This window comes from Cetorhinus maximus, chromosome 25 (genome assembly GCF_964194155.1).
Source record: "Cetorhinus maximus chromosome 25, sCetMax3.hap1.1, whole genome shotgun sequence".
In the NCBI taxonomy this organism is placed as follows: domain Eukaryota; kingdom Metazoa; phylum Chordata; class Chondrichthyes; order Lamniformes; family Cetorhinidae; genus Cetorhinus; species Cetorhinus maximus.
The window spans coordinates 42,781,967-42,806,080 of record NC_135903.1 but is presented as its reverse complement, the minus strand read 5'-3'; the positions used below and the strand labels follow the sequence as shown (position 1 = coordinate 42,806,080).

The 24,114-nt window shown below is 44.5% G+C and overlaps 1 protein-coding gene across 1 annotated transcript in view; it reads left to right on the top strand.

Annotated features, from left to right (window-relative positions):
* Positions 1 to 24,114, top strand: part of gfap (glial fibrillary acidic protein) — a 60,557-nt gene that overhangs the window by 13,435 nt on the left and 23,008 nt on the right. The window contains exons 3-5 of the mRNA XM_078529854.1: positions 3,072 to 3,132; positions 6,856 to 6,951; positions 7,876 to 8,037. Coding sequence (XP_078385980.1) covers positions 3,072 to 3,132; positions 6,856 to 6,951; positions 7,876 to 8,037 — 319 coding nt within the window. The remainder of the gene's footprint in view (positions 1 to 3,071; positions 3,133 to 6,855; positions 6,952 to 7,875; positions 8,038 to 24,114) is intronic.

The window sequence follows — 24,114 nt, the reverse complement described above, 5'->3', positions numbered from 1 at the left end:
GTGCTGCATCTGCCCTGGGAATGTTTGATGGGGACAGTGTAGAGGGAGGTTTAGTCTGTATCTAACCCCGTGCTGTATCTGCCCTGGGAGTGTTTGATGGGAAGAGTGTAGAGGGAGGTTTAGTCTGTATCTAACCCCGTGTTGTACCTGCCCTGGGAGTGTTTGATGGGAAGAGTGTAGAGGGAGGTTTACTCTGTATCTAACCCCGTGCTGTACCTGTCCTGGGAGTGTTTGACATCGAGTACCTGAAGTAGAAGGTGATCTAATACCCGGCACTAATAGCTTTCAAATCCTTCATCTTCCTCCAAATAAAAGGTATTGCTCTGGGTACCAGCATCGCTCATCATTATGCCTGTCTTTTTGTGAGGTATGTGAAACATTCTTTGTTCCTGTCCTATTCAGGCCCCCTCCCCCAACTCTTCCTGTGGTACATCAATGTCTGTTTTGGTGCCAATTCTAGCTTTCAGCTGGAACCAGAAACTTCATCAATTTTCTTCCAATTTTTACCCTCCTCTCACTTTCACAAGGTCCACCTCAGGCTCTTGCCTTCCTCAACTTCTCTGTCTCTCCATTTCTGGGGATAGACTTTCTGCTAATATTCATTGCAAGCCTACCCACTCCATTCTATTCTCCCAGTTCCTCTGTTCTGATGATGCTATCTGCCATAGCAGCACTCCTGAGATATCTTCCTTTTTGCTCAACCAAGGATTTTGCATCCAGACTTAACATTGAGTTCAACAACTTCAGACTATGAATTGTCTCCTCCATTTTGATTTTTTTTTAGCCAGGTGCTGATCTGAATCTTGTTTTTCATCCTTTTGCTTTCGGACAGAGCCGCTCATCATTCTGCCTTTCACACTCACTCTGGACAAGTGCTTTCTCTCTTTACAACAACTATTACCACTCCCTTTGCCTTTTGATCCATGACATCTTTGTCATTTAATCTCTCCTGCCTTCTACCCTATCCCAGACCTTCCCTTTTGTTCTTCCTTCCCCTCCCCACTTTCAATGGAATAAAACCCATCACGTTCCTACCCTCAAATAAAAGCAATTGGAGAACTGACTGCATCAGAACAAGACTGGGTGCTCATGTATTGGAATATATGATATATAACAATAAGAAGCTAGGGACTGGATTATGCAACTTCGCTTGCTCAACCAATCAAACCATCAACACCCACCGGAGCTGACATGAGAACCCCAAAGGCTAAGTACAAAATTCCCTGGGTCCCATGAGGAACTTGTGGAGAACAGCTGCTCCAGGCAAGCACTGCCTTTCCCAGCCATGTATCCCTCCAGGTCTCCTGTGCCACACTGTGTGACAGCTGCATCCCTTGGGCCACTCAATCTTAAGATTTACCCCCCAAGTGTTAAAATCCCAGGGCAATTGTGTAGGAAAAGCATGGCAGCCAACTTGTGCAGAGCAACACTGCACTAACGTCCTGTACGGAAGGAAATCTGCCGTCCTTACCTGGTCTGGCCTGCATGTGACACCAGACCCCACAGCAATATGGGTGACTCTTAAGCGCCCTCTGAAATGGCCTAGCAAGCCAGTCAGTTCTCAAGGGCAATTAGGGAAAGGGCAATAAACGCTGGTCTAGCCAGTGACGGACCCATCCCATAAACGAATAAGTAAAAAATAGCAAATAAGCAATAAAGTGGCGTTGGCTTGTGACTATCTCCCTTCTGCCCTCTGCCAAGATTTTCACACTCAACAAGGCTAACTTTGGGGAAGGAATTGTTGGGAATATTGAGGGGAGGTTATTCGTTTGTGATTTTAGGAAACAAAAATGTAATTTATTCAAGTAGGTAATTAATAGATCATAAAACTAGTCCAAACATCTGAAAGAGAGGAGCAGCTGGGGAAATGTAGGGATTGGCTGAGGCTGGTTAGGGTTAGTGGTCAGCAATAGGAGAATGGGTAAGAGCTGTGTCATGAATGAGAACTGATTGAGTTACAGGAATCAACAAAAGGAGACAGGACCGAATGAACCAAATGAGAAGTTAGAAGAAAATCTTGTAACTGATTAGGTCTGATGAAGAAAAGAGCACACAAAAGGAAGAGAGGAATTTTATAGAGGGGCTCAAGTATACTCATACTGGAGAATAAGGGCAAGATGTATACTGCCTGGTGAATATTTTCCTTTAGCAATCGAAGTAGAGAAGAAATAAGATATCAGAAATAAAGGGAAGGCGGAAACTAATGGGTGATAATAAGAACAGGATGGTCTACAGGGGAAAGAGGAGAACAAGTAGCTGGCTGGTCCAGATGTTTCTACTGAAGAAAAGGTAAGGGATCTCAGCAATAATTTACAGAGCTCATTGGAATCAGATAATCCATCAGAGGTTAAGGTGATCGCAAACGTTGCTCCTTCATTCAAAGAAGATGGGGGGACACAGCGAACACGACATTGATGTGCCTGTTAGCTCAGCAACAGCACTGGGAAAAGTGCCAATGTCTGTCATTGGGAACAGAGTGAGCACATGGGAAGATGTAGTCTGATTACATAGAGTCAGCACGCTGGTGTGATCGAATTATCCTAATGGAGTCCTTTGGAGGGCAAAGGAGGTCAATGGAGGGCAAGTACATGGGGTTTAAGACTTTTAATATCTGATTATAGGCAGATGGTTGGGTCACATGCAGAAAGCATCTAAAGAGAAAATCTGCCCATTGGGAAACACTTTACTGGCATGTAGAGACAGAGGGCACTAATTGGGAAACACTTTACTGGCATGTAGAGACAGAGGGCACTAATTGGGAAACACTTTACTGGCATGTAGACACAGAGGGCACTGATTGGGAAACACTTTACTGGCATGTAGACACAGAGGGCACTGATTGGGAAACACTTTACTGGCATGTAGACACAGAGGGCACTGATTGGGAAACACTTTACTGGCATGTAGACACAGAGGGCACTGATTGGGAAACACTTTACTGGCATGTAGAGACAGAGGGCACTGATTCAGAAACATGAACTGTTAGAATCAGAGCTGAAGGGTCTTGTTCTTCAACTTCTTTAACAAAATCACATCCCCACCCCCCACTCCAACACTGTTTTTTATTTCAGATTACAGGATGAGATCAACCTACGGTCAGAGGCTGAGAACAACTTGGCAGTGTTCAGACAGGTAAGAAACTGTGTCAGAGAAGACTGAATGTCTGGGGCTCTGAATCTCTAACAGTGAAACCGTGCACCAGTGAGCAAGTGTTAGATGTGGGATTGATTAAGATAGCAGAGAGATGAATTAGGGTTCAGGACAATAGTGTTATTGGACACACATGGGCAGGACCATGAATTATCTGCATTGGGCACTTTAGTGAAAACCTTTCTACTTAGAACTGACTTCAGATTCTTCAATGGAAGAACATTCCAGTAGGTTCCATAAAGGGTATGTGGTCCTCACCAACAGATCTTCCTCCCTACCCTACACCCCAGTGGGTGGTGGTGGCATTGTGGTATTGTGACTGGACTGGACTGGTAATCCAGAGACCCAGGGTAATTCTCTGGAGACCTGGGTTTGAATCCCACCATGGTAGATGGTGGAATTTGAATTTAATAAATATCTGGAATTAAAAGTTTAATGATGAAACAATTGACATAAAAAACCCCATTGTCCTTTAGGAAGATTTGTTGGCCTTCATGTGACTTCGGGTTTCAATGGTGTGGTGTGGGATTGACCTCTGCCACAGGCAGCAAAAAAAGTTCATTCAATTGCCTCAAGGCCTTTTAATTGTCAGTGGGCACACTGCTGACTGTAGCCTACTTGGATTTCCAAAAGGCATTTGATAAGATGCCACACATCAGGTTAACATGTTGACTGAAAGTATCTCAGAAGTACCAAGATGAAAATGCTATTTCACTGCTGTTCTGATGGAACAGAGGAGATAGGGGGAAGATCTCCTCAGAAGGAATCGGAACACCTGCGCTCCAAAGAATGGCCAGGAAAAGGTAGCTATAGTAACACCATCTTAGGTGTAACCTCACCTCCTCTGAGATGCCAACTTAAGTTGCAAATTGCGACAAACCAAAGATGGAAGGTCCACAACTACAAACCCTAGGCACAATGGCAACCGACAGTAACTCAAACAGAGGCATGAAGAAAACCATAATGAACAGAGAAAAAAAGCCTAAAGTGCTATTCTCGCTAAAGGGTGCAAGCTCCAAGGGGGTTTCGGTGCTGTACTTGCTTTCAATGCACCGTCAAAGGTGCCGGAATTAACCAGCACTGCAACCTGGTAAAGGCGAGAATTTTAGACCCTTCAGCCAGTGTAAACAATGTTGCTCCAGCTCAGCACAGAATTGGTGCTGCCTGTGCTCCAAAGAATGGTTATAAGCCTGAGGATTGGAAGTACTTTAGAAACCAGCAAAGGGCGACCAAAAAGTTGATAAAAAGGAAAGAAAGTAGAATATGAGAGTAAACTACCCAGAGTGATAAAAACAGATTGTAAGAGCTTTTACAAGTAGACGAAAAGGAGGAGTGTAGCTAAAGTAAACATTGCTCCCTTGGAGGTAGAGACAGGAGAATTTATAAAGGCAAATTAGGAAAAGGCAGAGAAGTTGGACAAATATTTTGTCTGTCTTCATAGTAGAAGACAAAAATTAAATGTCAAAAATAAAGGGTAACCAAGGGGTTAATAAGAGTGAGTAATTAATATAAACTGAGAAAAAGGATTAGAGAAGTTTAAGGGACTAAAAGCCAAGAAATCCCAGGACCCGATGGCTTACTTCCCAGGGTTCTAAAAGGAGTGGCTGCGGAGATAGAGAATGGGCTGGTTGTGATTTTCCAAAATCCCCTAGATTCTAGAATGTTCCCAGTGGATTGAAAGTCAGCAAATGTAACACCACTATTCAAGAAAGGAGGAAGAGAGAAAATAGGAAGCTACCTAATGGTTAGCCTGATCTCTGTTGTCAGAAACAGGCTGGAATCTATTATTAAGGAAATCAAATCAATTAGCCAAACATGATTTCCCTTTCATAAAACCATGTTAATTCTGTCTGTTCATACTATGACTTCCTGAATGCATTATTAAAAGTTTTTTGAGAATGTAACTAGTAGGATAAATAAAGGGAAACAAGTATATGTAGTCTACTTGGATTTCCAAAAGGTATCTGATAAGATGCCACACATCAGGTTAATATGCAAGATAAGGACTCATGGAGTTGGGGTTAATATATTGGCATGGACAGGGGATTGGTTAACAAACAGGAAGCAAAGTTGTAGGGATACGTGGGACTTTTTCAAGTTGGCAGGCTATGACTAGTGGAGTGTCATGAGGATCAGTGCTGGAGCCTCAACTATTTACAATCTATATTAATGACTTAGATGAAGAGACAGAGTATATTGTATCCAGAATCACTGACAAAATAAAGCTATGTGGGGGAATGTAAGATGTGAGGAGGACACAGAGAAGCTGCAAACAGGTATAGACAGGTTAAGTGAATAGGAAACCAGGTAGAATGTAATGTGGGGAAGTATGGGGTTATTTACTTTGGTTGTAAGAATAGAGAAGCAGAATATTTTTTAAAGGAATAAAACTGCTAAATTATATTCAGAGAAATTTGGGCATGCTCATACAAGGAACACAAAGTTAGCATGCAGGAAGGCAAATGGCATGGTGGTCTTTATTCTGGGGGATTGGAGTTTTGCTACAATTGGTGGGATCACCCCTGGAGTACTGTGCACAGTATTTAAGGGAGGATAACTTGAATTGGAGACGATACAGCAGCGGTTCACTAGATTGGTCCCTGAGATGAGAGGGTTGACGTATGATGAGAGGCTGAGTAAATTGAGAATTTAAACATTAGAAGAATCAGAGATGATTTTGTTGAGACATATAAGATCCTGAAGGGACTTGACAGGGTAGACACTGAGAGGTTTTTTCCCCCTGGCTGGGGAATCCAGAACATGGGGGCACAGTCTCAGGATAAGGGGTCAATCATTTAGGATTGCGATGAGGAGAAATTACTTCACTTAATGGTTTGTGAATCTTTGGAATTCTCTACCCCAGAGGGTTGTGGATGCTTCATCACTGAATATATTTAAGGCTGCAATAGACAGATTTTTGTCTCTCAGAGAATCAAAGGATATGGGGAGTGAGTGGGAAAGTGGAGTTGAGACCTTGATCATATTGGATGGTGGAGCAGTCTCGAGAGGCTGTATGGTCTACTCTTGCTCCCATTTCTCCTGTTCTTATGTTCTTGTAACCACACTACCCAGCCTGTGCTTTGTGAGTTACACATGCCCAGTATGGTACAGGCACAAACTCAGTCCAGAGGGCCCCAAGCCTGCGCTGGTATCTAATCCCAGCCAGTGCAACAGTAAGGTTCCTGCAGTTGCTCTGATTGTTCCCCAGGTGAGGGAGAGAGAGGAGAAAAACAAGTGGGTTCCCTGCTCCTGAGCACAGTCCAATAACTGGTGCCATGTAGGCATATGGTGGGAACAGTAAAATGCCCTGAAACTGCAGAACTCAATATTGGCAGAGAACCCTCAGAATGTGGGCTCCTTGTAAGGTTTCAGGCAGATGAAGATTATAGAGTGTAACTGAACAGTCCCATCTACAAACTTTCAATGGTATTCAATAGCAGTCATTTTTGGGCTTTCATTGTCTATCCCCTCTGAAGACCATCTCCACCTTTGAAACCCCTCTCTTCTGAAACTTCTTTCCCTCGATGGAACCCTCTCCGAGCCCCCTCTGCATTGAAACCCCTCTCTGAATCTGCGCTCTAACACATTGTTCTTGAAACCAGTAGGGTCTAGGAAGCCCATTAGGAGGCAGCTCCCCGCTTTGTGCTGTGACACACTCTGAAAGATTGCCTAACGCTGTATCTAACCCTGCCCTCCCCTCCCAAGGATGTCGATGAAGCTGCTTTGGTTCGGATCGACCTTGAACGGAAAATTGAATCCCTTCAGGATGAGATTGACTTCTTGAAGAAAGTCCATGATGAGGTAAGGACTCTCCGCCCACTGTGGTTGGGAATGGGTAGGGGGTGCCTGGGATCCAATTAGATTCTGGCTACAGTGATCCAGCTCCTTCCTCCTCACACCAACAGGTCAGCCAGCAGATCTGCCCAAAGAATAAAGAACTAGTTGGGGGCCTCCTTACACCTGATGAAAACTTTAAATTGTGAATCCACAAAGCTAGGGTTCAGCCATGTGGTTAGTTAGACCAACAGCCTCGGTGACTGTTACAGGAGCAAAATACTGCAGATGCTGGAAATCTGAAATAAAAACAGAAAATGCTGGAAAAACTCAGCAGGTCTGGCAGCATCTGCAGAGAGGAAGAGAGTTAATATTTCAGGTTTGGCAGACCCTTCATCAGAACTGAGAGCACTTGGAGATGTAACAGCTGAGAAGTAAGGCAGGGTAAGGTGGGAGGAAGAACAAAGGGGAAGGTCTGGGATAGGGCGTAAGGCAGGACAGATTAACTGACAAAAGGGCTAATGGTATTGGAACAAGTAAAGAAACAAAAGATGGCCTAGAGGACACAGTTGATCACATCATCCTTTCCAATGCCTGTTGTCCAGCTGGGTGGGACTGGTTCCATTCTTATCTATCTATTCATAGCCACAGAACCACTTGCAATGGCTTCTCTTCCTGCTCCTGCATTGTTACCTCTGGTGTATACTTGGCCCCTTCCTATTTCTAATGCTACCCTTGGGGTTGGGGGGGGAAGTGGCATGGTTGGGGTTGGGGAAGGGGTGGGGGGCAGTGTCACTGGCCACAGGGTACCCTCATGGGGGTGGAAGGGTGGGTGGGGGGGTGTGGTAGCTGAGGGGATGTCCCTGAGCACAGAGCACCTCGAGAGGCAGGGTCTCTGCATGGAGCTGTTTGACTGATGCTTTCACCTGTTTCCTGATCTTGCTCCTCTAGGAGATCCGGGAACTGCATGATCAGTTGCAGATGCAGCAGGTCCACGTTGATATGGACGTGTCCAAGCCAGACCTCACTGCTGCCCTCAAGGATATTCGCATTCAGTATGAGTCTGTTGCCAGTAAGAACATGCAGGAGGCTGAGGAGTGGTACAAATCCAAGGTAAGCAAGCTCAATCACCCACGCTCACAGTGAAGATTAACAGCCCAGTCTCAAAAAGAAGCAAGTGTTGCATTTATAAAGAGCCTTTCACAACCTCAGGACAACTCAAAGCACCTTGATGTGTAATCCCTGTTCTAATGTAGGAATTATAGTAAACAATATACAAATAGCAAGATTGTAGGAACAGCAATGAGATCAATGGGCAGAGAATGTCTTTTCAGAATAAATATTGGCCAGGACACCAGGGAAAACTTTGCTGCTCTTCTTTGAAATAGCACTATGATAGCATCTACATCCACCTGAGAGGGCAAATGGGAGCTCAGTTTAGCATCTCACCTGAAAGATAATATCCCTGACAATGCAGCACTATTCAGTACTGCACCAGAGTGTCAGCCTAGATTATGTGTGCCAGTCCCTGGAACAGGACTTAAATACAAAATCTTCTAACTCAGAGGCTGCCAATGGAGCCATGGTTGGCAGCATAATTCACCAACTGGTCTCCCATTTCTACTTCTTTGTTGGAACACCATCAGATAAATGGATATGGCCAGCAGGTCACCAATATACTTTGTCAATATACTTTGAAGGTGGCTTGACCATCAGCATAACCGCAGAGGCCGGGAATGTGACCATTAACCTAAAACTAAAAGTGGGGGGAGGGGGAGCGGAGTCTATCAGCCAATTGGGATCTTTAGTTGTGAAAACATACAACAAAGATCCGCTGTTACTCTGTGTCTCTAAATTCACTCCACCTGTCAAAAAGGGTGAATTTCGAATAATGGGACCATAATTTAGTGGTGAATCCTTTGCTCACCAAATGAACCTTGTAGAAAATCAAAATCAAAAAAAAACTAAACTAAAGGATGAAGTGGTTAATGATGTGTTGGTGTGTACTAGATGGTGTATTTGGGAGTGTTGATGTGTACAAGATGATGTGTTCTAGATTGTTGGTGTGTACTAGATGATGTGTTTGGGAGTGTTGGTGTGTACTGGATGATGTGTTCTAGATTGCTGGTGTGTACTAGATGATGTGTTCTAGATTGTTGGTGTGTACTGGATGATGTGTTCTAGATTGCTGGTGTGTACTAGGTGATGTGTTTAGGAGAGTTGTCGTGTACCATGTGATTTGTTGGGACTATTTGTGTGTACTGGATGATGTGTTGAGAGTGTCTTTGTGTACTAGAAGCTGTGTTTGGGAGTGTTGGTGTGTACTGCATGATGCTTTCGTGAGTGTTGGTGTGTACTACGTGTGTTCGGGAATATTAGTGTGTACCGGATGCTGTGTTTGTGAGTGTTGGTGCGTACTAGATGATGTGATTGGGAGTGTTGGTGTGTATTTGATTATGTGTTTTGGAGTGTTGGTGTGTACTAGATGATGTGCCTGGGAGTGTTGACCTGTAATAGAGGATGCGTTGTGAGTGTTGGTGTGTATTGGATGATGTGTTTAGGTGTGTTGATGTTCAACGGAAGATGTGTCCGCGAGTGTTGGTGTATCTGAGATGATGTGTCCGGGAGTGTTGGTGTGTACTAGAGGATGTGTTTAAGAGAGTTGTTGTGTAACATGTGATTTGTTGGGACTGTTTGTGTGTACTAGATGATGTGTTGAGAGTGTTGGTGTGTACTAGATGATATGTTTGGGCCTGTTTGTGTGTACTGGATGATGTGTTTGGGAGTGTTGGTATGAACTAGATGATGTGTTTGGGAGTGTTGGCATTCACCGGATGATGTGTTGAGAGCATTGGTATGCACTAGATGATGTGCTGAGTGTGTTGATGTGTACGAAATGATGTGTTGTGAGTGTTGGTGTGTACTAGAAGGTGTGTCGGGAGTGTTGCTGTGTACTAGATGATGTGTTTGGGAATGTTGGTGTATAGCAGAAGATGCTTTCGGGAGTGTTGGTGAGTACTGGATGATGTGTTTCGGAGTGTTGGTGAGTACTGGATGATGTGTTTCGGAGTGTTGGTGAGTACTGGATGATGTGTTGGGTGTGATGGTGTGTACTAGATGATGTGTGTGGGAGTGTTGATGCGTACCTGATGATGTGTTTGGGAGTGTTGGTGTGTACTAGATGATGCGTTTAGGAGTGTTGATGCGTACCTGATGATGTGTTTGGGAGTGTTGGTGTGTACTAGATTACGTGTTTGGGAGTGGTGGTGTTTATTAGAGGATGTGTTCGGAGTGTTGGTATGTACTAGATGATGTAGTGGGAGGGTTGCCGTGTACATGATGATGTGTTTAGGAGTGTTGGTGTGAACAAGATGCTGTATTCGTGAGTGTTGGTGTGCACTAGATGATGTGTTTGGGAGTTTTGGTGTGTACTAGTGATGTGTTTCAGGGTGTTGGTGTGTGTCTGCTGATGCGTTGGGAGTGTTATTGTGTACTAGACGCTGTGTTTGGGAGTGTTGGTGTGTATTATATGATGTGTTGAGGGTATGGGTGTGTACTAAATGATGTGTTTGGAAGCGTTAGTGTGTGCAAGATGATGTGTTTAGGAGTGTTGATGTGTAGGAGGTGAAGTGTTCGTGCGTGTTGGTGTGTAGTAGATTATGTGTTTGGCAGTGTTGGTCTGTACTTGATGATTTGTACGGAGTGTTGGCATATACATAGTCATCAAGGTCTATAGCAAAGAAAAAGGCCCTTCGGCCCATCAAGCCTGCGCCGGTCAAACAGGTACCTAACTATTCTAATCCCATTTTCCAGCATTAGGTCCATAACCTTGTATGCCATGGCATCGCAAGTGCACATCCAAATACTTCTTAAATGTTATGAGGGTTTCTGCCTCTATCACCCTTTCGGGCAGTGAGTTCCAGATTCCCACCATCCTCTGGGTGAAACAATTCTTCCTCACATCCCCTCTAAACCTCCTGCCCCTTACCTTAAATCTATGCCCCCTGGTTATTGATCCTTCCACCAAGGGGAAAAGTTCCTTCCTGTCTACCCTATCTATGCCCCTCATAATTTTATACATCTCAATCATGTCCCCCCTCAATCTCCTCTGCTCCAGGGAAAATAACCCCAGTCTATCCAATCTCTCCTCATAACTAAAACTCTCCAGCCCAGGCAACATCCTGGTAAATCTCCTCTGCACTTTCTCTAGTGCAATCACATCCTTCCCATAATGCGGATTCCAGAACTGCACACAATACACTAGCTGTGGACTAACCAGCGTTTTATACAGTTCCAGCATAACTTCCCTGCTCTTATATTCTATGCCTCGGCCAATAAAGGCATGGATCCCATATGCCTTCTTAACCATCTTAACTACCTCTCCCGCTACCTTAAGGGACCGGTGGACATGCACACCAAGGTCCCTCTGATCCTCAGTACTTCCCAGGGTCCTACCATTCATTGTGTATTCCCGTGCCTTGTTTGTCCTGCCCAAGTGCATCACCCCACACTTATCCGGATTAAATTCCATTTGCCCCTGATCAGCCCATCTGACCAGCCCACCCATGTCCTCCTGTAATCTAAGGCTATCCTCCTCACTATTTACCACCCCACCAATTATCGTGTCATCCGCAAGCTTACTGATCAACCCTCCTACATTCAAGTCTAAATCATTTATATTTACCACAAACAGCAAGGGACCCAACACCAATCCCTGTGGAACCCCACTGGACACAGGCATCCAGTCACAAAAACACCCCTCGACCATCACACTCTGCTCCCTGCCACTCAGCCAGTTCTGGATCTAATTTGCCAAATTGCTTTGGATCCCATGGGCTTTTATCTTCGTTATCAGTCTCCCATGCGGGACCTTATCAAAAGCCTTGCTGAAGTCCAAGTAGACTACGTCAAATGCATCATCCTCACCTACACACCTGGTCACCTCTTCGAAAAATTCAATCAAATTGGTCAGACATGACCTCCCATTAACAAAACCATGCTGACTGTCCTTGATTAATCCCTGCCTCTCCAAGTGTAGATTAATTCTGTCCCTCAGAATTGCTTCCAATAGTTTCCCCACCACTGAGGTTAGACTGACTGGCCTTTAGTTCCCTGGTTTATCCCTTCCTCCCTTCTTGAATAACGGTACCACATTGGCTGTCCTCCAGTCCTTTGGCATCTCTCCTGTGGCCAGAGAGGTATTGAAAATTATTGCCAGTGCTCCTGCTATCTCCTCCCTTGCCTCACTCAACAGCTTGGGATACATTTCACCCGGGCCTGGAGATTTATCTATTATTAAGCCTGCCAGACCACTTAGAACCTCCTCCCTTTCTATGCTAATTTCTTTAAGTTTATCACAGTCCTTCTGCCTGATTTCCATACCCACGTCATCCCTCTCACTTGTGAACACCGACACCAATGTATTCATTTAGAACCCTACCTCCGTCTTCCAGCTCCACACACAAATTACCACTATGGTCCTTAATGGGCCTACTCTTTCCCTTGTTATCCTCTTACTCTTAATGTAATTGTAAACTAACTTTGTATTTTCTTTTATTTTACATGCCAATGATTTTTCATGCCCCTTTTTGCTTTCCTAATTTCCCTTTTAAGTTTCCCCCCCGCTACACATTCTATACTCCTCTAGGGCTTCCGCTGTTTTGAGCCCTCTGTATCTGCCGTAAGCCTCCCTTTTTGTCTTTATCCAATCCTGTATATCCCTCGACATCCAGGGTTCCCTGGATTTGTTGGCCCCACCCTTTGTCTTTACTGGAATATGTTGGCCCTGTACTCTCCCTATTTCCTTCTTGAATGAGTCCCACTGCTCTGACGCAGATTTACTTAAAAGTAGCTGCTCCCAGTCCACTCTGACCAAATCATATCTGATCATATTAAAATTGGCCTTCCGCCAATTTAGAACTCTGATTTCTGGCCCATCCTTGTCCTTTCCCATAACAACCTTGAATCTAACGGAGTTATGATCACTATCTGCAAAATGCTCCCCCAATGATACCTCCACCACTTGCCCAGCTTCATTCCCTAAAAGTCCAGGAACTCCTATGAACTGGTTTAAAAAGCTCTCCTGGATGTATTTCAAGAATTCCGCTCCCTCTCAACCTATCACACTAACCCAGTTAATGTTGGGGAAGTTGAAATTCCCCACTATTACTACCCTATCATTTTTACACTTCTCTGAAATTTGCCTACATATCTGCTCTTCTATTTCTCTCTGACTGTTTGGGGGCCTATAGTACACTCCTAGCAATGTGATTGCTCCTTTTTTTTAAATTTCTACCCATATGGCTTAATTTGAGGAGCCTTCTAAGATGTCATCCCTCCTTACTGCTGTAATTGACTCCTTGATCAATATTGCAATATCCCCTATTCTTTTACCTCCTTCCCTGTCTCGCCTCAAGACCCTATACCCTGGAAAATTGAGCTTCCAATCCTGCCCGTCTCTCAACCATGTCTCTGTGACAGCAATGACGTCATCTTTCCATGTGTTAATTTGTGCCCATCTGCCTTATTCGTCAGACTCCTTGCATTAAAATAAATACCATCCAACCTTGCCAAACTCCCTTGTGCCTTAACTGGCCTATAATTTCTATGCCTTCCAGACTCACTTGCTCTCTCTTCTAATTTTGGCTGTGCATCTCCCCCTGCTGAACCTCCTCTCAGGATCCCATCCCCCTGCCAAGTTAGTTTAAACTCTCCCCAACAGCACTAGCAAAACTATCCACAAGGGTGTTGGTCCCATTCCGGTTCAGGTGCAACCCATTCTCCTTGTACAGATCCCACCGTCCCCAGAAACGGTCCCAATGTCCCAAAAACCTAAAGCCCTCCCTCCTGCACCATCTCCCCAGCCACACATTCATCTGGACTAATCTCCTATTTCTATACTCATGAGCACGTGGCACCGGAAATAATCCAGAGATTACTACCTTGGAGGTCCTGTTTTTTAATCTGTTTGCTAGCTCCCTGAATTCTGCCTGCCGGACCTCATCCCTCTTTCTACCTATGTCGTTGGTACCAATATGTACCATGATCTCTGTCTGTTTTCCCTCCCCCTTTAGAATGCCCTGCAGCTGTTCAGTGACATCCTTGACCCTGGCACCAGGGAGGCACCATACCATCCTGGAGTCACGTCTACAGCCACAGAAACGCCTGTCTGTTCCCCTTACTATTGAGTCTCCTACTACTATTGCTCTTCCCCTCTTCCCCCTTTTTCCTCCCCCCGCCCCCTGTGCAGCTGAGCCACTCACAGTGCCATGAGCGTGGCTGCACTCCCCAGAGGAACCGTCACTCTCACTGTTTTCCAACACAGAAAAATGGTTCTCGAGCAAGGTGCACCCTGGGGATTTCCTGACTACCTGCCTGATACCTTTCTTCTGACTGATGGTCACCCAATCCCTCTCTGTCTGTACTTCCGTAAGCTGTGGGGTGACCACATCTAAAAACGTGCTATCCACAAAACTCTCAGCCTCGCAGACGCACCCCGGTGCCTCCAACTGCCACTCAAGCTCCGATACTCGGAGCTCAAGTAGCTGCAGCTGGTGGCACTTCCTGCACACGTGGTCAGTCAGAGCGCAAGGAGCATCTAGGACTTCCCACATGCTGCAGGCAGTACATAACACGGGACTGAGCAGCCCTGCCATGCCTCTATTTGAAAAAAAACCCTTAATTTAAGTTAAATATAATAAAAAAAGTTAAATTATTTATGTACTTTAAATAAAAACTAGAACCCTTACCTTTCCTTAGCTTAATCTATTTTAAACTGGAGAAAAAAAACTGGAGAAAACACTTACCCACTACTCACCAATCAGCTCTCACCTTTGTGCTGACGTCACTTTATGAAGCTTCCCTACACTCGCGCTGGTTCCGATCTCTCCGTCGCTTTCTCGCGCTGTCTTGTGATGTCACTCTTGTTATTTTCAACAAGAACTGACTGCAGGACACTCTTCCCAGGCTGCTTCACTGTGATGCTAACTGCAGGACACTCTTCCCAGACAGCTTCAATGCAATGCTGATTGCAGGACACTCTTCTGTTTGGGAGCATTGGTGTGTTCTAGATGATGTATTGGGAGTGTTGGTGTGTACTAGATGATGTATTGGGAGTGTTGGTGTGTACTGGAAGATGTGTCGGGAGAGTTGGTGTGTACTGGAAGATGTGTCGGGAGAGTTGCCTTGTACTGGATGAGGTGTTGGGAGTGATGGTGTGTATGAGATGATGTGTTGGGAGTGATAGTGTGTACTAGATGATATGTTTGGGAGTGTTGGTGTTTACTAGATGATGTGTTTGGGAGTATTGGTGTGTTTTGGATTATGTGTTTGGGAGTGTTGCTGTGTGTTGGATGATGTGTTGAGAGTGTTCCTATGTACTAGATGATGTGTTCAATGTGTTGATGTGTACTAGATGATGTGTTGGTGTCTACTAGATGACGTGTTGGGTGTGTTGGTGTGTACTGGAAGATGTGTTGGGAGCGTTGGTGTCTACTAGATGATGTATTGAGAGTGCTGGTGTCTACTACATGATGTGCTGGGAGTGTTGGTGTCTACTACATGATGTGTTGGGAGTGTTGGTGTCTACTAGATGATGTATTGGGAGTGTTGGTGTGTACTGGAAGATGTGTCGGGAGAGTTGGTGTGTACTGGAAGATGTGTCGGGAGAGTTGCCTTGTACTGGATGATGTGTTGGGAGTGATAGTGTGTACTAGATGATATGTTTGGGAGTGTTGGTGTTTACTAGATGATGTGTTTGGGAATATTGTTGTGCTTTGGATGATATGTTTGGGAGTGTTGCTGTGCATTGGATGATGTGTTGAGAGTATTCCTATGTACTAGATGATGTAGTGGGAGTGTTGATGTGTACTTGATGATGTGTTTAAGAGTGTTAACGTGTTCCAAAATATGTGTTCAGGAGCGTTGATGTATACCAGATGCTGTGTTTGTGATTCTTGGTGTGTACTCGATGATGTGTTTGGGAGTTTTGGTGTGTATTAGATGATGTGTTTCAGTGTGTTGGTGTGTACTAAATGATGTGTTTGGGAGTGTTGGTGTGTTCTGGATGTTGTGTTTGGGAGTGTTGGTGTGTACTAGATGATGTGTTTGGGAGTGTTGGTGTGTATTAGATGATGTGTTGAGGGTGTTGGTGTGTACTAGATGATATGTTTGGGAGTGTTGGTGTGTACTAGATGATGTGTTTCAGTGTGTTGGTGTGTACTAGATGATGTGTTTGAAGTGTTTGGTGTGTGTTAGATGATGTGTTGAGGGTGTTGGTGTGTACTAGATGATGTGTTTGGGAGTGTTGGTGTGTACTAGATGATGTGTTGAGGGTGTTGGTGTGTACTAGATGATGTGTTGAGGGTGTTGGTGTGTACTAGATGATTTGTACGGAGTATTGGCATGTATGCGATGCCGTCTTTGGGAGTATTGGAGTGAACCAAATGGTGTGATTGGGAGTGTTGGTGTGTACTTCATTATGTTTGGGAGTATTGGTGTGTTTTGGATGATGTGTTTGGGAGTTGGTCTGCATTTGGTGATGTGTTAGGGAGTGTTGGCGTTGACAGGATGAAGTGTTGATGTGTACTAGATGATGTGTTGTGAGTTTTGGTGTCTCCTTGTCAATGTGTTGGGAGTGTTGGTTAGTATTGGATGATTTTTTTGGGGTGCTGGTGTGTAATAGATGATGTGCTCAAGGGTGTAGGTGCTTGGTAGATAATGTGTGAGAAGTGTTATTGTGTACTAGATGATGTGTTGGTAAGTTGGTGTGTACTAGATGATGTGTTGGGAGTAATGGTGTGTTTTGGATGATGTGTTTGGGGGTGCTGGTGTTCACCGGTTGACGTGTTGAGAGTGTTAGTGTGCACTAAATGATGTGTTGGGAGTGTTGGTGTGCACTAAATGATGTGTTGGGAGTGTTGATGTGCACTAAATGATGTGTTGGGAGTGTTGGTGTGCACTAAATGATGTGTTGGGAGTGTTGGTGTATACTAAATGATGTGTTGGGAGTGTTGGTGTGCACTAAATGATGTGTTGGGAGTGTTGGTGTGCACTAAATGATGTGTTGGGAGTGTTGGTGTGCACTATATTATGTGTCTGGGAGTGTTGGTCTGTACTAGATGATATGCTCAAGGGTGTAGGTGTGCACTAGATGATGTGTCAGGAGCGTTAGTGTGTACTAGATGATGCTTTGGGAGTGTCGGTGTGTACTAGATGATGTGTGGTGGAGTGTTGGTTTCCACTAGATGCGTTGGGAGCATTGCTGTGTACTGGATAATGTGTTGGGGTGATGGTGTGTACAAGATATGTTGTGAGCGTTGGTGTGTACTAGATGATGTGTTTGGGAGTATTGTTGTATTTTGGATGATGTGTTTGGTAGTGTTGGTGTATTTTGGATGATGTGTTTGGTGGTGTTGGTGTGCATTGAATGATGTGTTTGGTAGTGTTGGTGTGCATTGGATGATGTGTTTGGTAGTGTTGGTGTGCATTGGATGATGTGTTTGGTAGTGTTGGTGTGCATTGGATGATGTGTTTGGTAGTGTTGGTGTGCATTGGATGATGTGTTTGGTAGTGTTGGTGTGCATTGGATGATGTGTTTGGTAGTGTTGGTGTGCATTGGATGATGTGTTTGGTAGTGTTGGTGTGCATTGGATGATGCGTTTGGTAGTGTTGGTGTGCATTGGATGATGTGTTTGGTAGTGTTGGTGTGCATTGGATGATGTGTTAGGGTTTGTTGGGGTTCGTCGGATGATGTGGTGAGAGTGGTCCTATGCACTAGATGACACGTTGGGTGTGTTGCTGTGTACTGGATAATGTGTTGTGAATGTTGGTGTGTACTAGATGATGTGTTGGCAGTGTTGGTGTGCATTGGATGATGTGTTAGGGCTTGTTGGTGTTCACCGGATGATGTGGTGAGAGTGTTCCTATGTACTAGATGAGGTGTTGGGAGTGTTGGTGTCTACTGGATGATGTGTTGGGAGTGATGGTGTGTACTATACGATGTGTCGGGAGTGATAGTGTGTACTCGATGATGTGCACGAGGGTGTAGGTGTGTACTAGATGATGTGTCGGGAGTGTTAGTGTGTGCTAGGTGATGTGTTGGGTGTGTTGGTGTCTACTAGATGATACGTTGGCAGTGTTGGTGTGCATTGGATGATGTGTTGGCAGTGTTGGTGTGTACTAGATGATGTGTTGGCAGTGTTGGTGTGCATTGGATGATGTGTTGGCAGTGTTGGTGTGCATTGGATGATGTGTTGGCAGTGTTGGTGTGCATTGGATGATGTGTTGGCAGTGTTGGTGTGCATTGGATGATGTGTTGGCAGTGTTGGTGTGCATTGGATGATGTGTTAGGGCTTGTTGGGGTTCACCGGATGATGTGGTGAGAGTGGTCCTATGCACAAGATGATATGTTGGGAGTGTTGGTGTGTATTGGATGATGTGTCGGGAGTGATAGTGTGTACTAGATGATGTGCTTGGGAGTGTTTATGTGTAGTTGACGACGTGTTTTAGTGGTGGTGGTTACAGGATGATGTGTTGAGAGTGTTGGTGTGTACTAGATGATGTGTTGGGAGTGTTGGTGTGTACTAGATGATGTATTTGAGAGTATTGGTGTATTTTGGATGATGTGTTAGGGCTTGTTGGTGTTCACCGGATGATGTGGTGAGAGTGTTCCTATGTACTAGATGAGGTGTTGGGAGTGTTGGTGTCTACTGGATGATGTGTTGGGAGTGATGGTGTTTACTGGATGATGTGTTGGGAGTGATGGTGTGTACTAGATGATGTGTCAGGATTGATAGTGTGTACTAGATGATGTGCACAAGGGTGTAGGTGTGTACTAGATGATGTGTTGGGTGTGTAGGTGTGTATTGGATGATGTGTTGGCAGTGTAGGTGTGTACTAGATGATGTGTTTGGGAGTTTTGGTGTGTACTGGATGATGTGTTGGGAGTGTTGGTGTGTACTAGATGATGTGTGTGGGAGTAATGGTGTGTTTTGGATGAAGTGTTTGTGAGTGTTGGTGTTCACCGAATGACATGTTGAGAGTGTTGGTGTGCACTAGATGATGTTTTTGGGAGTAATGGTCTGTACTAGATGATGTGCTCGAGGGTGTAGGTATGCACTAGGTGACGTGTCGGGAGTGTTAGTGTGTACTAGATGATGTTTTGCGAGTGTCAGTGTTTACTAGATGATGTGTGGGGGAGTGTTGGTTTCTACTAGATGACACATTGGGCGTGTTGCTGTGTACTGGATAATGTGTTGTGAATGATGGTGTGTACTAGATGATGTGTTTGGGAGTATTGGTGTGTTTTGGATGATGTGTTTGGTAGTGTTGGTGTGCATTGGATGATGTGTTGGGTGTGTTGGTGTCTACTAGATGATGTGTTGGCAGTGTTGGTGTGCATTGGATGATGTGTTAGGGCTTGTTGGGGTTCATCGGATGATGTGGTGAGAGTGGTCCTATGCACTAGATGACACGTTGGTCGTGTTGCTGTGTACTGGATAATGTGTTGTGAATGTTGGTGTGTACTAGATGATGTGTTTGTGAGTGTTGGTGTGTACTAGATGATGTGTTGGCAGTGTTGGTGTGCATTGGACGATGTGTTGGCAGTGTTGGTGTGCATTGGATGATGTGTTGGCAGTGTTGGTGTGCATTGGATGATGTGTTGGCAGTGTTGGTGTGCATTGGATGATGTGTTAGGGCTTGTTGGGGTTCATCGGATGATGTGGTGAGAGTGGTCCTATGCACTAGATGATATGTTGGGAGTGTTGGTGTGTACTGGATGATGTGTCGGGAGTGATAATGTGTACTAGATTATGTACTTGGGAGTGTTTATGTGTAGTGGACGACGTGTTTGAGTGGTGGTGGTTACAGGATGATGTGTTGAGAGTGTTGGTGTGTATTGATGATGTGTTTGGGAGTGCTGGTGTATACTAAATGATGTGTTTGAGAGTGCTGGTATGTACCAGCAGATGTGTTGGGAGTGTTGGTGTGTACTAGACGATGTGTTCAGGAGTGTCGGTGTGTACTAGGTGATGTGTTGAAAGTGCTGGCATGTACTAGCAGATGTGTTGGGACGATTGGTGTGTACTAGACGATGTGTTCAATATTGTTAGTTTATACCGGATAATGTTTTTGGGAGTGTTGGCGTGTACTAGATGATGTGTCGGAAGTGTTGTTGTGTACTGGATGATGTATTAGGATGTTTTGGTGTGTACCAGATGACATGTTTCAGGGTATTGGTCTCTACTACATGATGTGTTGGTGTATACTAGGTGATGTGTTTGGGAGTGTTGATGTATACTAGATGATGTTTTCAGAGTGTTGGCGTGTACTAGTTGATGTGTGGGAGTGTTGGTGTGTACCTGATGATGTGTGAGAGTGTGGGTGTGTACCTGATGATGTATTCGGGAGTGTTGGTGTGTACCAGATTATGCATTCGAAGTGTTGGTGTGTACGAGATGATGTGGTTGGGAGTGTTGTGTGTACCAAGTGATGTGTTTAGGAGTGTTGGTGTGTACCTGATGATGTGTTTGGGAGTGTTGTGTGTACTAGATGGTGTGTTTGGGAGTGTTGGTATCTACTAGATGATGTGTTTGGGACTGTTGTGTTTACCATAGAACCATAGAAAGATTACAGCACAGAAGGAGGCCATTCGGCCCATCTTGTCCATGCCAGCCCGAGGACACCCAGGTGCCCTTTCTAATCCCACCTTTCTGCACCCAGCCCATAACCCTGCAGCTAACAGCACTTAAGGTGCAGATCCAGATACTTTTTAAAAGAGTTTAGAGTTTCTGCCTCTACCACCAACTTGGGCAGCGAATTCCAGACACCCACTACCCTCTGTGTAAAAAGGTTCTTCCTCATGTCCCCCCTACACCTTCTTCCACTTATCTTGAATCAATGTCCCCTGGTTCTAGAATTCTCCACCAAGGGAAACAATTTTTTCCTGTCCACTCTGTCTATTCCCCTCATAATTTTGTACACCTCAATCAAGTCACCTCTCAGCCTTCTTTGTTCTAAGGAAAATAACCCCAACCTATCCAATCTCTCCTTGTAGCTACACTTTTCTAACCCTGGCAACATTCTTGTAAACCTCCTCTGCACTCTCTCCAGAGCTATTATGTCCTTCCTGTAATGTGGTGACCAGAACTGCACACAATACTCCAGTTGTGGCCTCACCAGTGTTTTATACAATTCCAAAATTATATCCTTACTTTTATATTCTATACCTCTGCCAATGAAGCAGAGCATTCCATATGCCTTATTTACAACCTTGTCTACTTGAACTGCTGCCTTCAGGGACCTGTGTACTTGTATGCCAAGATCTCTCACTTCATCCATCCCTCTTAGTATATTCCCATTTATTTTGTAATCCCTGTAACTGTTTGACCTCCCTAAATGTATGACCTCACACTTCTCTATGTTAAAATCCATCTGCCACTTTAGCACCCACTCCACCAACCCATCTATATCGTTTTGGAGATTATGGCTATCCTCTACACTATCCACTACTTGGCCAATCTTTGTGTCATCTGCAAATTTCCCAATCGTGCCCCCCATGTTCACGTCCAAATCATTAATATATAACACAAACAGCAAGGGTCTCAACACCGGGCCCTGTGGAACGCCACTTGAGACAAATTTCCATTTGCAAGGGCATCCATCGACTATTACCCTTTGTTTCCTGTTACAAAGCCAACCTTTTATCCAGTTTGCCACATTACCCTGAATCCCATGGGCTTTTACTTTCCTGACCAATCTGCCATGTGGACCTTGTCAAATGCCTTGCTAAAATCCATGTACACAACATCCACTGCACTACCTTCATCAACCCTTCTTGTCACTTCCTCAAAGAATTTAATCAAATTTGTGAGGCAAGACCTTCCTTTAACAAATCCATGCTGACCATCCCTGACTAGTCCATGCCTTTTCACATAACAGTTAATCCTATCTCTCAGGATTGATTCTACTAATTTACTCACCACCGATGTAAGACTAACTGGCCTATAATTGTTTGGCGTTTCCTTTGATCCCTTTTTAAACAATGGAACTACGTTTGCATTTCTCCAGTCCTCTGGTACCTCCCCTGTATCTAGTGAAGATTGGAAAATCATCCTCCGAGCATCTGCTATCTCCTCCCTGACTTCCCTCAGCAGCCTCGGGAACAATCCATCTGGCCCTGGTGACTTATCAACTTTCAAGGATTTCAACCCTTCGAGTGCTTCCTCTCTCATTGACCAGCCCATCCAATATCTCGCAGTGTTCCTCCTGGATGACTATATCTACATCTGCCCTTTCCTTTGTAAACACGGAGACAAAATATTCATTCAAAACCCTTCCCACAGCCTCTGCTTCTACACACAAGTTTCCATCTTCATCTCTGATAGGTCCCACTTTTTCCTTAACTAACCTTTTAGCATTAATGTATTGGTAAAACATCTTTGGGTTATCTTTACTTGCTAATCTTTTTTTATGCCCTCTCTTTGATTTCCTTATTTCCTTTTTGACTTCCTCCCTGCGCTTCCTATATTTGTCTAGGCTATCTGCAGTACTTAGTTCTTTGTGCCTATCATATGCTTTCTTTTTCTGTTTGATCTTCCCCTGTATTCTTCCAGACAACCAGGGGGGTCTAGATTTGGCAGCACCACTCTTATTTTTGTAGGGGACATGTCTATTTTGTACAATTAGGATCTCGCTTTTTAGTGCTTCATACTGGTTTTCCACTGCTTTATCCTCCAGCAGTGTTGTCCAGTCCACCTCAGCCAAGTCCCTTTTCATTTCTGCAAAATTTGCCTTCCCCCAGTTCAAGACTTTTACTCCTGCCTTATCTCTGTCCTTTTCCATGGTAATGCTAAATCTAACTGAATTGTGATCACTGTCCCCGATATGGTCGCCAACTGTCACTTCACCCATTTGCCCTTCTTCGTTCCCCAAGACTAGGTCTAGAATTGCATCTCCTCTCATTGGGTTCATCAGTAATTGGTTGAGAAAGATTTCCAGGACACACTGCATGAATTTTTCTCCATCAGTGCCCCCTATATTGTTTGAATCCCAGTTGATATTAGGATAGTTGAAGTCTCCTACTATTATTTGGGAGTGTTGTGTGTACTAGATGATGTGTTTGGGAGTGTTGGTATCGACTTGATGATGTGTTTAGGAGTGCTGTGTGTACAAGATATTGTGTTTGGGAGTGTTAATATCTACTAGATGATGTGTTTAGGAGTGTTGTGTGTACTAGATGATGTGTTTGGGAGTGTTGGTATTGACTTGATGATGTGTTTAGGAGTGCTGTGTGTACAAGATGTTGTGTTTGGGAGTGTTAATATCTACTAGATGATGTGTTTAGGAGTGTTGTGTGTACTAGATGATGTGTTTGGGAGTGTTCGTATCTACTAGATGATGTGTTCGGGAGTGTTGTGTGTACTAGATGATATGTTTGGGAGTGTTGGTATCGACTAGATGATGTGTTTAGGAGTGTTGTGTATACTAGATGATGTGTTTGGGAGTGTTGGATGTACTAGATGATGTGTTGGGAGTGTTGGTTTGTGTGTAATGATGTGTTCAGGAGCGTTGGTGTGCACTAGATGGTGTGTTGGGAGTTTTGGTGTTTACAAGATCATGTGTTTTTGAGTGTTGCTGTGTACTGGGTGATGTGCTGGGAGCATTGATGTGTTTGTGAGTGTTCGTGTGTACTGGAAGTTGTGTTTGGGAGTGTTGGTGTGTACTGTTTGATGTCTTTTGGACTGATGATCTCTACTAGGTGATGTGTTTGGGATCATTGGTATGTACTATATGATGTGTTGGGACAGTTGGTGAGTACTTGGTGGTGTGCTGGGAGGCTTGGTGTGTACCAGGCGATGTATTTCGGAGTTTTGGTGTGTATTAAATGATGTGTTTGGGAGTGTTGATTTGTGTTGATGATGTGTTTTGGAGTGTTGGTGTGCATTAGATGATGTGTTGCGAGTGTTGGCATGTACTAGATGATGTGATGGGAGTGTTGCTGCATAGTTGATGATGTGTGTAGGAGTATTGGCGTGTTCCTGGACCATGTATTTCAGAGCGTTGGTGTGCACCAGATGCTGTGCTCATGAGTGTTGGTGTGTACTAGATGATGTGTTGGGCGTGTTGATGTGCATTGAATGATATGTTCGGGAGCATTGGTGTGAACTAGATGATGTGCTTGGGAGGGTT